The sequence below is a fragment of the Schistocerca piceifrons genome, chromosome 3, assembly GCF_021461385.2.
Source record: "Schistocerca piceifrons isolate TAMUIC-IGC-003096 chromosome 3, iqSchPice1.1, whole genome shotgun sequence".
In the NCBI taxonomy this organism is placed as follows: Eukaryota; Metazoa; Arthropoda; class Insecta; order Orthoptera; family Acrididae; genus Schistocerca; species Schistocerca piceifrons.
In genome coordinates this window covers 669,215,757-669,232,298 of record NC_060140.1, presented here as the reverse complement: position 1 = coordinate 669,232,298, position 16,542 = coordinate 669,215,757, and the positions used below count along the sequence as shown (strand labels likewise).

Here is a 16,542-nt window from a genome sequence, read left to right as displayed (position 1 = left end):
TTTTATCATTGTAAGAGAAGTAGTTAAAGGCTAAAATACTTTCAAGTAGTTCAGAAAATTCTGTCACTTTACCTGTAGTCATAATTTTTTGTTGTAATAAATTATTTTTATTAATCTCAATTGTTTCTGCAATCTACGTATCGGTATATAAATTGATAATATCAAATGAGGCAAATTTAACATCATTTGGGATGTAAGTGTTGTAAATTGCTTGATACGATAACTATTTTTGATGGTAAAATTTTTCTCACAGTCCGATCAAATCCATATAGAAATAACAAGTCTCAGACTGGTGGCTAAGGCCTGTGTTATGTGACACTGCGCCCTTTAGAGGTTAAATGTTTTAAAGTTAAATTTCTGGCAAAGGGTTATTTTCAATATTAAAATTTTTCACGTAGTCTGATGAAATCCGAAAAGAAATAACAATTCTTAAACCTGTTTCTAAGGCCTGAAATGTACACCACTTCTATGTCCCAATCGTCCTTTAAAGGGTAAATGTTTGAAAGTTAAATTTCTGACAAAGGAGGGACACATTACATAGCCGATATGAAAAGGAATATGTTTTGCTGTGAAATTCAATGATACGGCTCAAGTTTATCTTCAGTGTCTTAAGGTAACTACATAAAAGAGTTTTGATTAGTTGAGTATGGTAGTACGTTTGCCTCTACTAAATAAAACAAAATTCATTTAAGCATGTCGCTATTAGTTCGTAATAAACTTGCACTGACAAAATATACAAGACTTTCTCGTGTAGAAGCGTGAAGAGGAAGAAGAACAAACCTGAGTTGTGCATCGTTTTTAAAGTTTTTAAACATTAGAAAAACGAAAATTGCATACACTTTAGAATATGCACAAGAGGTAAAATTTCCACAGTTCAGTTAAGTCTTTGACACAGATATGGGCGGTGTCTGTTCTTGTGGACAGAAAGCACTGAAAGGAATGCAAAGGAAATGGGGCAGGAAAAAAATAATATCTTCCAGCTGGACAGTGCATTGCAGAAATGCAAGAGTGCGAACTGAAAATTTGCACCTGACTGGTACTCAAACCTGGATACTCTGCTTCTATAGAGCGGTTGCTTTTACCGTCTTCACAGTCCAGACACGGTTTTTATCAGACCCAAATCCTCAACTTCACGCTTACCACAACGCATAGCTACCAAACCATTAATGCCATATTATCAGATTTCTGATTCCCGTAGGAATTCGGACGTTGGTTGTGCATCCACACTGAAACTTTTGGTCAGACATCCATCGCGTCAATAGAACTATAGGTATATGTGGACAGGACAGGTAAACTCGCGATGAAGCAGCGGGGACACATACATGAACAAGCGAAGTGAAAGATATGGGAAGGAAGCGGGATAGAAAACAGACAGGGAGGAGACAATGACCTCCAGCTGCGCACAGCACTGCAACAATCCAGCGCCGAGAGTTGAAAACTTGTGCCGGACCAGGACTCGAATCCTGATGCTCCGCTTCTCAAGAGCGACAACCGTTACCTTAACCACTGTTTTTTTGTTTCTTTTCTTTTACGCTACACCCTTTTTTGTGGACCTGTCTCTTTATCTAACTAAGCTTAATCTTAAGAAAGAAAGAAACAATCTACCACTACTTGTCAGTGCCACTTCTACCCTACCTTAAAAATAATTAACTTAGGCATTGCTCCTAACTATTCCCAAATTTTCCCAAGGCGATAGACTCCACAGATCTATAATTTTTATTTGTTTATTTATTTTTATTGCATCTTTATAATTAGTGGAGGATCTTTGACTGTCTAATTGCTGTTGCAAAAGTCTGTCAAATCGTCGTTTAAAGTAGCTGTTGCAGTTCATGAAGTCTGTTGTGTCATAGTCTGATTCAAGAGAATCACCCTACTCTAGTTCGTTTTAGCACAGAGGATACGATTTTTGTGTAATCGATTCAAATAGGACGGTTTCGTGGGCATGGTGAGCTCCTTACACGGCTACAGAGCGGCGCTAGTGTCAAACGCTAACACCGGAGCTGCGTACGTGCGATGAAGTGGGCACGCTATTGAAACTTCCACGACTGAATTGACCCAACAAACACTGGCTGCTCCAACAAAACAACGATCTACTGTTTCTACCGAAAATATGATCTCATATGAAAAAACTCTCATCACCAGCAATGTTTCCAATACCGTAACAGATGACTACATAAAAGCGCTAAGTGGTATAATTTATGGCATCAATATTGCGCATTGTTCTCGCATGTCTGGCGGAAATATTTGTATTTTTACGAGCACTATTGAAAGCGTAGACCGATTGGTGCAAGAGGGTAATTTGTGTGTTAAAGAGATAATGACGCCAGTAAGGCGTTTTAAAAAAATCAGTACACGAGTTGTTTATTCTAATGTATTTCCAGTTATCATCAATGCTGTAATAGTTAAAAAATGCTTAAATAGGAACATATACTAGGGCATGTTATATTCCAACCGGCTCCTGGATTCAGGGACTCTCTCATATAAAATCATTTCGTCGCACCACTCAGAACATATTCGACGATTTAACCAAAGTGCCATCCACGATACAGATTTCCTATGAAGGAAATTACTTCAGTGTGTATATTACCATGGATGACGTCATATTTCACCATTGCAAATGTCTTCGTCAAATCAAGAAAGACTGCTTGCAGCTACTTTCTCTTCCGAATGATGAAACCGAACTTCCTGTTCATGTACGTAATGCTGCAACACAAAAATCCATACCATTGGTACAACAATCACCTCCAAAAAATCCACAGTCTCCAAAACAGTTTGGAAAAGCGAAACATACATCTGGCTCTTTTATTACAGTGCTAGAAATGTCACCACCGGTACAAGAAGAAGTACCTAAAATTCCTCTTCCTCGCACAAGGTTTTGAAAAGAACAACATACATCTGACTCTGGCACTAACGTTCTAGAAATAACACCTAAACACACTAAAAGGCGTCGATCTGATTTTTATTTTATCATGGCTATTGTCAATAGTTCAGTAACAGCAATGATTCTTCCAGTGAACACCAGATTAAAAATCTGTCAAATTATACCTTCCCATGGAAATTAACGACTTACGTGAATTTAATGGGACTGACGAATCTAATACTAAAGCTCACATAGCGTCAGGCGCAGCAGCTACAACCGCACATTACCTGCATCTGGTTCTACACAGTAAAACAATGATGTGACAGATACGACAATGAGAGGAGCGACAATGGGGAAAGATATCCACAAAGGATAACTCATGTCTTCACAAGAATTCTAAGCCTTTTTGAGAGCAACAAGAAATCAGAAAATAATGCTTCTGATTGCAAAACAGTACACTAAAGATTTTGTACCTTGCAACAAGTAACTGATAAACAGTTTATAAAAACCAAAGCAATCGACGAACGTCTCCACCTACAGCGATTGTTAAGTGCAAATAAAAAGAAACGGCCTGTAAACGAGATAAGTCTTCGTCACTTCTGTGTTCTGAAAAGAACAATGCAGCGAGCGAGGTGGCGCAGTGGTTAGCACACTGGACTCGCATTCGGGAGGACGACGGCTTAAACCCGCGTCCGGCCATCCTGATTTAGGTTATCCGTGATTTCCCTAAATCACTTCAGGCAAATGTCGGAATAGTTCCTTTGCAAAGACACTGCCGACTTCCTTCCCCATCCTTCCCTAATCTGATAGGATCGATGACCTCACTGTTTGGTCCCCTTCCCTAAACCAGCCAACCAAGAACAATGCAGTATCGTGGACACGTCCGAAGTAAGAAGTGCATTATGCAAACGGAACACTGATTACCACTAATTACAACACCAAACACACTACTGGCCATTAAAATTGCTACACCACGAAGATGGCGTGCTACAGACGCGAAATTTAATCGACAGGAAGAAGATGCTGTGATACGCAAATGATTAGCTTTTCAGAGAATTTACACAAGGTTGGCGCCGGTGGCGACACCTACAACGTGCTGACAAGAGGAAAGTTTCCAACCGATTTCTCATACACGAACAGCAGTTGACCGGCGATGCCTGGTGAAACGTTCTTGTGATGCCTCGTGTAAGGAAGAGAAATGCGTAACATCACGTTTCCAACTTTGATAATGGACGGACTGTAGCCTATCGAGATAGCGGTTTATCGTATCGTGACATTGCTGCTCGCGTTGGTCGAGATCCAATGACTGTTAGCAGAATATGGAATCGGTGGGTTCAGGAGGGTAATACGGAATGCCGTGCTGGATCCCAGCGGCCTCGTATCACCAGCAGTCGAGATGACAGGCATTTTATCCGCATGGCTGTAACGGATCGTGCAGCCGCGCCTCGATCTCTGAGTCAACAGACGGGGACGTTTGCAAGACAACAACCATCTGCACGAACAGTTCGCCGACGTTGGCAGCAGCATGGACTATCAGCTCGGAGACCATGGCTGCGGTTACCATTGACGCTGCATCACAGACAGGCGCGCCTGCGATGGTGTACTCAACGACGAACCTGGGTGCACGAATGGCAAAACGTCATTTCTTCGGATGAATCCAGGTTCTGTTTACAGCATCATGATGGTCGCATCCGTGTTTGCCGACATCGCGATGAACGCACATGGAAGCGTGTATTCGTCATCGCCATACTGGCGTATCACCCGGCGTGACGGTATGGGGTGCCATTGGTTACACGTGTCGGTCACTCCTGTTCGCATTGACGGCACTTCGAACAGTGGACATCACATTTCGGATGTGCTACGACCCATGGCTCTATCCTTTATTCGATCCCTGCGAAGCCCTACATTTCAGCAGGATAATGGACGACCGCATGTTGCAGATCCTGTACGGGCCTTTCTGGATACAGAAAATGTTCGACTGCTGCCCTGGCCAGCATATTCTCCAGATCTCTCACCAACTGAAAACGTCTGGTCAATGGTGGCCGAGCAACTGGCTCGTCACAATACGCCAGCCACTACTCGTGATGAACTGTGGTATCGTGTTGAAGCTGCATGGGCAGCTGTACCTGTACACGCCATCCAAGCTCTGTTTGACACAATGTCCAGGCGTATCAAGGCCATTATTACGGCCAGAGGTGGTTGTTCTGGGTACGGATTTCTCAGAATCTATGCACCCAAATTGCGTGAAAATGTAATTACATGTCAGTTCTAGCATAATATATTTTTCAAATAAATACCCGTTTATCATCTACATTTCTTCTTGGTGTAACAATTTTAATGACCAGTAGTGTACAATCCAAAGAACTAGGTCTCTTCAAAAACAAATCAAGTCCACACATATAAATCTATAGAGCTTTAGAGCTGCAACAGCTAAGGTAATGCAGCTCATTGTGCAACATCACACATTGCTTTCGTACAACAACCATACTGTTATCAACAAAACGTAGTTGGTATCACTAGAGGCTACAAGACATTTACCACAGGTGATACAAGGACAGGGGCAGCAATACTGCTAACCAGTAAAGATATTGATTCTCTAATGATCAGCCACTTGTCAGAAGAAGATCCAGTATTTGCAGAAATAAAAATCTCTTTACTCCGTTCGAACAGGCCTTGGAAGGGCCAACGGTACCGACCGGCACAGTGCCATCCTCAGCCCACAGTCATCACTGGATGCAGATGTGGAGGGCATGTGGTCAGCACATCTCTTTCCCGTCCGTATGTCAGTTTCCGAGACCGGAGCTGCTACTTCTCACTCAAGTAGCTCCACAGTTTGCGTCACAAGGTCTGAGTGCGCATCGCTTGCTAACAGCGCTCGGTCGACCGGGTGGTCACCTATCCAAGTGTGAGCCCAATCAGACAGCGATTAACCTCGGTGATCTGACGGGAACCGGTGTTACCACCGCGGGAAGGCCGTTGGCTTATTAGTAGAAATAGTAAAAGTAAAATAAATTGCTTTTCGTAACTAGCACGTCCTTAGATATCTCAAAACCCACCAAAAATGAACTGAGAAAAATTGACGATATAATAACCTACAATGAAAGAATTGGTTTAGTAATCACTATGGAGAGCAATTCAAGATCCGGCATGTGGCATGATGGAGCAACAAACTCCAGAGGAAAGGAGATAGAAGAATTTCTGTCTTCCACTAATCTGTACCAACTGAACGAGAGGAATCATGGACCAACTTTTGAAAAAAGTGAAAGGCAGAGTAATATTGATTTAGCTATGGCCACCTCTCATCTGCTGCCGATGCTAAGCCAATGATCTTGTGGTGAAGAAGAAAGTTGTTCCGAGCACGATATTATTACTTTTAGCATGGCAGTGTGCCCAACGGTACATGCTGGAAGCATAACTCAAACTAAAACATTTATTGTTAAAGACGATAACCTGAGAGACCTTGACGGGTACTTGTTGGAAGACCTTACGTACAAACATTTACCAAACATGCGTCTACATAACTTAAAGGAAATTTGGCATTAAAATCTCAAGCGGAAACAAATACTGAAACTCTTAGCACAGAATTTTGGGAAGTTCTAGATACCTCATGCAATAAAACGTTCAAGACGCAAAACCATGTTAAGCACAGAACTGGGAGAAAATCTGTCCCCTGGTGGACGTCGGGATTAAATGCAACGCGAAAAAAAAGCGCATTATGGCAAGTTTATCAAAGGACAAAGGACAGCGAACAGTTGAGGGGGCTACAAAGGTAACGATATTGTAAACAGAAGAAGCAATACAGCACCGCTATACAGGAAGCAAAAACACAACCCTGGAAGGAATACTGCACGACGATCCCAACAAATAACTATTGGAACGCAGTCTGTCGAATAACATCAGGAAAAATAAAAAATAATACTCCCATGAAAACGCTGAGGAAAAGTGAATACATGACAACAACGGATTTAACCGAAACTGCTACCTAAATCCTCGAAAATGAGGACGATGTAACACAAGACATGGAACACCACAAACTAAAAAATTCTCAAATGCTACGACCCAACAGATGCAGCTGTTACACAGACAGAAATAGAGGAAATAATAACTAAACTGCCTGCAAACAAGACGCCTGATGAGAATGGTGTTACTAGTAAGACCCTTCGTCGATTGTATATCGTTTTTCATAACTATGTTACTGTTTTATAGAACAGTTGTCTAAAAACTCTTGCTTACCGAGAGTGTAGAAAAAAACAAACTGTTGTCCATTCTCAAACCTAGTAAAGAAAGCAGTACGGAAATACCCATCAACCTTTTGTAATAGGAGGGAAACGTGTTAGATTAGCTTCGTAGAGGAGAGCGTATCACAAGGACAGTATATAGTACAATAATGGTCATTCCGGATGTTCAGGGACCTATTGACACAGCTTGGTGGCCCAGTATCCTTAAAGCGCTACTAGAATTTTAATGTCCTAGGAACTTACACACATCAAAAAAAGTTTTTCATCACCTCCGTTCCGAGAGTTCCGGAACTTGTACATAAAGTTGGAATAAAGATCAATATAAACATTATTTCCGCTCTTTTTATTGCCCATGAAAAGCACACGTTGCATGTTGTACCACCATACAGTGAGACCTTCAGAGTTGGTGATCCAGATTGCTGTTCACGCCAGTACCTCTAGTATCCAGCAGCACGTCCTCTTGTATTGATGCATGCCTGTATTCGTCGTCAACGGCGATAGCGTAGATCCCTTAGATTGTTCGTTGGGTCACGTCGTCCATAAACACCCCTTTTCAATCTATTCCAAGCATGTTTGATAGAGTTCATGTCCGGAGAACATGCTGACCACTGTAGTCGAGCGACGTCGTTATCCTGAAGGAAGACATTCATAAGATGTGCACGATGGGGGCGCAAATTTTCGTCCATGAAGACGAATGGGTCACCAATATGCTGCCGATATGGTTGCACTATCGGTCGGAGGATGGCATTCACGTATCGTACAGCCGTTACTGCGCCTTCCATGACCACCAGTGGCGTATGTCGGCCCCACGTAATGCCACCCCAAAACAGCAGGGAACCTCCACCTTGGTGCAGTCGCTGGACAGTGTGTCTAAGGCGTTCAGCCTGATCGGGTTGCTTTCAAACACGTCTCCGACGATTGACTGGTTGAAGACATATGCGACACTCTTCGGTGAAGAGAACTTAATGCCAATCCTGAGCGATCCATTCGGCATGTAGATGGCCCCATCTGTACCGCGCTGCATGGTGTCGTGGTTGCAAACATGGACCTCGCCGTGGACGTAGTGAGTGAAGTTCCGCATCACGCAGCCTATGTCACACAGTTTGATTCGTAACACGACGTCCTATGGCTGCACGAAAAGCGTTATTCAATATGGTGACGTTACTGTCAGTGTTCCTCCGAGCCATAATCCGCAGGTAGCGGTCATCCACTGCAATAGTACCACTTGGGCGGCCTGATCGAGGCACGTCATCGACAGTTCCTGTCTGTTTGTATCTTCTCCATGTCCGAACAACATCACTTTGGTTCACTCCGAGACGCCTGGACACGGCCCTTGTTGAGAGCCTTTCCTGGCACAAAGTAACAATGCGGACGCGATCGAACCGCGGTATTGACCATCTAGGCATAGTTGAACTACAGACAACACGAGCCGTGTAGCTCCTTCCTGGTGGAATGACTGGAACTGGCTCAAATGGCTCTGAGCACTATGGGACTTAACATCTGTGGTCATCAGTCCCCTAGAACTTAGAACTACTTAAACCTAACGACATCACACACATCCATGCCCGAGGCAGGATTCGAACCTGCGACCTTAGCGGTCACTCGGTTCCAGACTGAAGCGCCTAGAACCGCACGGCCACACCGGCGGGCTGACTGGAACTGATCGGCTGTCGGATCCCCCTCCGCCCAATAGGCGCTGCTCATGCGTGGTTGTTTACATCTTTGGGCGGGTTTAGTGACTTCTCTGAACAGTCAAAGGGACTGTGTCTGTGATACAACATCCACAGTGAACGTCTATCTTCAGGGGTTCTGGGAACTGGGGTGATGCAAAACTTTTTTTTGATGTGTGTATATAACCTATAAAAACTATTTCATTGACAGAATAGCAGTGTTGGCGAATAGCAGACCCAACTAGAGAAGATGACAGAAGTGTTCTCACAGGGATCTTGCTGTGGCCCCCGTTTTTGGAATATACAGCATAACACAAAAACGGTAGCATTTGCAGATAAGTCACTCATGTTGACCAAAGCAGTTATTGTTCTTATTGTCGAGGAGTTGAGCAATAAAGAAATGTAAGAAATCACAGCTTGGGCCCAAATCAACAAAATCCGTTTTGATGAGCAAAAATCGAAAGTACTGCTAATAATAAGGAGAAGGCCAAAAAAGGAAGCAACAGTTAGTGTCGTTCTAAACAATACAGCTTTGCAAACAAGTTGAACGAATAAAATACTTGGGTGTAATTACTGATTCTAAATTTATGTTTAATGAACATATACAGTACGTAGCTAAGAAATACATGAAACTTATTCATCCTTTATCTAAATCAGCAAGGCTCAAATGGGAACTTGGTTCAGGAGCAATGAAAATAATTTGCAAAGGCGCTGTACTACCATATTGGCATGCTTGGAATCACCCACTAAGAAGAAAATATAACTGTACGAAGATTCGTAGAACCCAGCGCTTGATCAACATAAAGATTGCTAACTCTTACGGAACGTCTTCTGAGGCGTTGTACATTCTAACAGGCTTTACACAAAAAATTATTAAACTCGAGAACACAGCTGAAGAATTTAAAATTCCAAAAACCGAACAAATTGCCCATTCTATAGACATTCTATAGATTACAAACAGTGGCCTCATCCAGCAAGTGCAATAATTTTAGAAGAAAATTACAAACTCAAGAAGTATTCCATAGAGGCTAACACTAATGGAAGCTATTCAGAGAACGGAACAGGTCCAGGAGTCGTAATAAACATTAATGGGTGGGCCTCGCGTGTTAGACGCGCGGTCAGGGGCGTCTTGCCACGGTTCGCGCGGCTCTCCCTGTCAGAGGTTCGAGTTCTCCCTCGGGCATGGATGTGTGTGTTGTCCTTAGCGTAAGTCAGTTTAAGTTAGATTAAGTAGTGTGTAAGCCTAGGGAGCGATGACCTCTGCAGTTTGGTCCCATATAAATTACCACAAATTTCGAAAAAGCGAATGGGTGCGTCATTAACCAAGCAGAACAATTAGCAGACTTCTGGGCCTTACAGCAACCAAAGAATTTAAGACAAAAAATGTTGAAAAGGCAGACAATCTAATTACGTTGGTTGCATAAAAAATTCCTTGAATCATAAATATTAGGGAGGAGAGATCAGAAGCAAAATTACTGCGTCAGAGGAAATGGCATGTTACGTAAATTCGAACGGACGAAAGCACATGTAGGAACTACTGAGAGTGAACTGGCAGACAAACTTGCCAAACAAGCAACTCGAGGAAACGCAGGAGAAAGATACAACAGAATTCCTTCATTTGTGATCATAAGAAAGTTAAGATGCACTTCGAAAGAAAAATAGGAAAGAGAATGGACCTAAACTACACAAGGGGCGATCATCAAAGAGTTTTTCCGACTGTTTTACGTCGTCTTTGCCTAACGTTACGGCTGTCATCCAAGTTTCAAGCTCAGTGAGAAGCCAAACCGCAGGATTATTCCCGACATAAGATTTGTAGCGGTTAAGACTCGAATCACAGGACCATAAAATTTGGAATGCAGCCGTGTATGATACGTGTTTGTCTGTGAAAATAGTATGTTAGGCTGTTGCTTTCCGGGCAGGAAGGCGTGTCGGTCCCCGGCACGAACCCGCGCGGCGGAATAGTGTCGAGATCCGGTGTACCAACCAGCCTGTGGAAGGTTTTTAAGGTGGTTTTCCATCTGCCTCGGCGAATGCGAGCTGGTTCCCCTTATTCCCCCTCAGTTACACTATGTCTTCGTTTGCTGCGCAAAAACTGTCTCCAGGTATGCGTACACCATCATTGCTCTACCACCCAAGCATTTGGGGTTACACTCGTCTGGTATGAGACGTTCCTGGGGGCGTCCACTGGGGGTCGAACCGCACAGTAACCCTGGATTCGGTGTGGAGCGGCGGTGGATTGAGTGGACTGCTGTAGTGTGTTGTGGGGTTGTGAACCACTGAGGACTATGGCGGGGACGAAGCCTCTCCGCCGTTTCTAGGTCCCCAGTTCCATACAACACAATACAATACAATGCAATGTGGAGCTGCGGAGTCACCTTCACAGTGGTCGCAAGAGCGAGGAACCATTCGAAGTCGGGCATCATCCCGGATGGTGAGCATTCTTAAACTTCATGAACTTGTTTTCATCACTAAGGATAACAGTACGTACAGGTGCCTTCGAAGAGCAATCTTCTAGATGCTTTGCTAAAAACTCACTAGTCGAAAAGGCACTGAGGCACCGTAAGCAAATGTGCTCTTTACCCTTAGTTTACTCATCTGGAAGGTGAGAAGGAGGGGCATGTTTGTGATCCGAATGACAATTGCCTTTATCCTTATTCTTCTCATCTGAGAATTACAGCATGTTTACATGCATCTTATGCTCCTGGCAAATTTTGAGAAATGGAGGGGACCGACGGCTATAGGCTTGCTCTGCTCATCTGACTTGTTTTTCTTCTTCACGCCATAAGCATTAACCGATATTCCGTTATTCTCAGCATAAAATTTAGGTATGTCCTGGATCTTGTGAGGGAACTCGATACCGTCAAAATTATAGCATCCACAAATGTCATCTTCCATATCGAGATGTACCGTGTGGATGGTTCCAATAATTGTAATTTCATTCGCAAGCCAGGATTGACTACGCAAAACAAGCCTGGTCGGTTTCGTTTTCGGCATTAGTGCATGCCTTCTTATCAGCTATATCGTTAGGAAACTTCATACAGTTGGATCCACCATTACTGGAACACAGGCATGCGTAGGGATGTCAAGATTTAGTACTGGTCTGAGTGCTTTAGCTGACCCTCTACCTTTCATCTAGGAAAACCGGTCCAGGGTAGCACTAAAGGTGGGCTCACGAAACCACAAGGTGATTGATGTGCCCCGGATTATCACTCCATTGCCCCCCTCCCTCCCCAAAGATAGTGAAGCCTTGTCTCTTCAATGTCAGAGGCCTGTTTTTGGGAGTGCGACAGTTCGATACACCACATAGCAGGATATATCAGATCATTAACAACCTTGAAGAGCTCCATTTCCAGAACAGGAAGGCAAGCTTTTAGAAATCCTACAGGATCGCGTACCCCCCTGTTGGGTTGTCGACCGTAGTGAACGAGCCCCGCTCCTCAAAGGCGCCCGTAGTAATCATGTATTCTAATTGTGTTATGGTATTACTGATCTAATCTCCTTTACTTAAAGGACAGGAGGTGGAATTGCCGCTAGTCACAGGATTAGTATTACTATTACTATAACTACAACTAATTGACGACGATGATGCTGTTGCAGATGACTGTTGCATGGAGGAGCAGGGAAGTACACGTCTGTCGCGGTTTGGCCAAAAACATGGCGGAGGAGAAGATAGGGCGTTGCTCCATTGTGAGCAGACTGGCTGCGGCTCTGGTTGCGGCTGTGGAGATGGTTGTTGCCACTTCCCTGAACCATTTGCACGAGGGAGCGTGGTGCGTGGACGCCAGAGCGGTAGTTTGGCGGCAACAGGGGCGGGGGCGGGGGCGGGGGCGACAGGGGCGGCAACGGCTGCGGCTGCTTGCATGACGGTGGCCCGTCTTATACGGTGCACAGGACCGCGTCTTATTGGTGGTTTCTTCACCGTTCCCGCTACCCACGCCACTGCATACTGCGGTTGGGTTGGGTTGTTTGGAGGAGAAGACCAGACAGCAAGGCCATCGGTCTCACCGGATTAGGGAAGGATGGGGAGGGAAGTCGGCCGTGCCCTTTCAAAGGAACCATCCCGGCATTTGCATGGAGGGATTTAGAGAAATCACAGAAAACCTAAATCAGGATAGCCGGATCCGGGATTGAACCGTCGTCCTTCCGAATGCGAGTCCAGTGTGCTAGCCACACTGCATAATGCATGGACGTTGGTGCTGTAGAGAAAGAATAACGAAGTACGTCGCCCAGACATCGCCCACTGCTGCAATGCAAGAGAGAACACTGGTTATTTGTAAACAGAGTGAGTACATGTTTATAAATTACCTACATCGCTCTGTCTCCGGGACATATCACTCAGATCATCCAGCATCTACGCATGATGATGCAGCTCCCTCTCCATCTCCTCCACCCACTCAGCCATCTCCTCATCCATATCACCGTGGATTGAGGTCTCCAAAATCACATACAGCAGGAACATACTGATACAAGACAAAAAGGTCTACACACAAAACTAAGAAAAAAATCGACGAACGAATGTGTGCTTGAACGTTAGCTGTGATGTCGGTGGAATCACAACCTCTATTCCTCCCTCGTCCTGCTCCTCGAAATGATCTACAACAATAACAACAAAGAACAAGCAACATATTTCACTCATAAAATGAAATATTTGTCTAACAGTACCATATTATGTATATGCACACTACCATGAAGAAGAAACTATAAACAACTTACTGCCGTTGCTGGTTTTCAGCAGCTATGCCATCAATTGTTCCCTGGATGTATACTGAAACAATAAGATGACATGTATTCAGTACTACGAAATTCTTAATGAGAAAGTTACAGTTACCGATTCTGAGCCTCAGAACCATGTACAACAGCAAACACTCACTGACCACTAAATAACAGCAGCATACTACATTTACAAGAAGAACGCATACATTACTTACGATGCTGTTGCTGCTACTGTTGCCACTGCGACCTCTCTGACTTTCAACCGGTCCACGATTTGGTGGATGTATGCTGAACCAACAACAAAAAAGTTAACAATGAAATCTGAACAAATGCTATGACACTTTTTTAAGTTCGAAATCAAGACACACAGTCACTTGATACTGCGAAATCTTTTTAAAAAAATATATAGCACGAAATCCGACCTCATGTTGTAATTTTAATATGAGGTTACCTGGTAATTCCCATTCCTGCGACAGTCTTGGACGTTTGCCACCACTGCTGATGCCTGATAAACGCTACATGTTAGGTCAGAGATGAAACAAACTAACGATTAACGCACACGCTAGTGAGAACAAGGCAATCGAGCTGACCCCATCAGAGACAATAGCAGAATGAGGACTGGAGTGGAGGGAGTACGATTTATATACGCTCACTGTTTCGGCATTAACCAATGTTGTTGTTGTGGTCTTCAGTTCAAAGTCTGGTTGATGCAGCTTCCATGCTACTCTAGCCTGTGGAAACCTTTTCATCTCCGAGTAACTACTGAAACCTACATCCTTCTGAATCTACTTTGTATATTCATCTCTTGGTCTCCCTCTGCGATTTTTACCCTCCAGCCGGCGGAGCGCTTCTAGGCGCTTCAGTCCGAAACCACATGGGTGCAAGGGTCGCGTGCGACTGCTACGGTCGCAGGTTCGAATCCTGCCTCGGGCATGGATGTGTGTGATGTCCTTAGGTTAGTTAGGTTTAAGTAGTTCTAAGTTCTAGGGGACTGATGACCACAGCTGTTAAGTCCCATAGTGCTTAGAGCCATTTGAACCATTTGCAACGGTCGCAGATTGGAATCCTATCTCGGGCATGGATGTGTGTGATGTCCTTAGGTTAGTTAGGTTTAAGTAGTTTAAGTCTAGGGCACTGATGACCTCAGATGTTAAGACCCATAGTGCTCAGAGCTGTTTGAACCATTTTACCCTCCACTCTTCCCTCCAGTACTAAACTGGTGATGCCTTGATGCCTCAGAACGTGGCCTACCAACCGATCGCCTCTTCTAGGCAAGTTGTGCCACAAATTCCTCTTCTTCCCCAGTCCTATTCAGTACCTCCTCATTAGTTACATGACCTGCCCATGTAATCTTCAGCATCCTTCTGTAGCACCACATTTAAAAAGCTTCTATTCTCTTCTTGTCCAAACTACACTCCTGGAAATTGAAATAAGAACACCGTGAATTCATTGTCACAGGAAGGGGAAACTTTATTGACACATTCCTGGGGTCAGATACATCACATGATCACACTGACAGAACCACAGGCACATAGACACAGGCAACAGAGCATGCACAATGTCGGCACTAGTACAGTGTATATCCACATCTCGCAGCAATGCAGGCTGCTATTCTCCCATGGAGACGATCGTAGAGATGCTGGATGTAGTCCTGTGGAACGGCTTGCCATGCCATTTCCACCTGGCGCCTCAGTTGGACCAGCGTTCGTGCTGGACGTGCAGACCGCGTGAGACGACGCTTCATCCAGTCCCAAACATGCTCAATGGGGGACAGATCCGGAGATCTTGCTGGCCAGGGTAGTTGACTTACACTTTCTAGAGCACGTTGGGTGGCACGGGATACATGCGGACGTGCATTGTCCTGTTGGAACAGCAAGTTCCCTTGCCGGTCTAGGAATGCTAGAACGATGTGTTCGATGACGGTTTGGATGTACCGTGCACTATTCAGTGTCCCCTCGACGATCACCAGGGTTTACGGCCAGTGTAGGAGATCGCTCCCCACACCATGACGCCGGGTGTTGGCCTTGTGTGCCTCGGTCGTATGCAGTCCTGATTGTGGCGCTCACCTGCACGGCGCCAAACACGCATACGACCATCCTTGGCACCAAGGCAGAAGCGACTCTCATCGCTGAAGACGACACGTCTCCATTCGTCCCTCCATTCACGCCTGTCGCGACACCACTGGAGGCGGGCTGCACGATGTTGGGGCGTGAGTGGAAGACGGCCTAACGGTGTGCGGGACCGTAGCCCAGCTTCATGGAGACGGTTGCGAATGGTCCTCGCCGATACCCCAGGAGCAACAGTGTCCCTAATTTGCTGGGAAGTGGCGGCGCGGTCCCCTACGGCACTGCGTAGGATCCTACGGTCTTGGCGTGCATCCGTGCGTCGCTGCGGTCCGGTCCCAGGTCGACGGGCACGTGTACCTTCCGCCGACCACTGGCGACAACATCGATGTACTGTGGAGACCTCACGCCCCACGTGTTGAGGAATTCGGCGGTACGTCCACCCGGCCTCCCGCATGCCCACTATACGCCCTCGCTCAAAGTCCGTCAACTGCACATACGGTTCACGTCCACGCTGTCGCGGCGTGTTACCAGTGTTAAAGACTGCGATGGAGCTCCGTATGCTACGGCAAACTGGCTGACACTGACGGCGGCGGTGCACAAATGCTGCGCAGCTAGCGCCATTCGACGGCCAACACCGCGGTTCCTGGTGTGTCCGCTGTGCCGTGCGTGTGATCATTGCTTGTACAGCCCTCTCGCAGTGTCCGGAGCAAGTATGGTGGGTCTGACACACCGGTGTCAATGTGTTCTTTTTTCCATTTCCAGGAGTGTATTTACCGTCCGTGTTTCACTTCCATACATGGCTACACTCCATACAAGTACTTTCAGAAAATGCTTCCTGACGCTTATATCTATACTCGATGTTATCATTGTTTCGCTTTTGTTGATGTTCATCTTGTACCCTCCTTCCGATACACTATACAGTCCTTTCAACCATTCTTCCAAGTCCTTTACTGTCTACGACAGAAAATTACATTGTCATCGTCAAACTTCAACGT

The 16,542-nt window shown here is 45.1% G+C and overlaps 1 protein-coding gene across 1 annotated transcript in view; it reads right to left on the bottom strand.

Annotated features, from left to right (window-relative positions):
* Positions 1–12,630, bottom strand: part of LOC124788955 — a 107,454-nt gene extending 94,824 nt beyond the window's left edge. The window contains exon 1 of the mRNA XM_047256243.1: positions 12,466–12,630. Within this exon, the coding sequence (XP_047112199.1) occupies positions 12,466–12,630 (165 nt within the window). The remainder of the gene's footprint in view (positions 1–12,465) is intronic.
* Between the last annotated feature and the right edge of the window lie 3,912 nt (positions 12,631–16,542).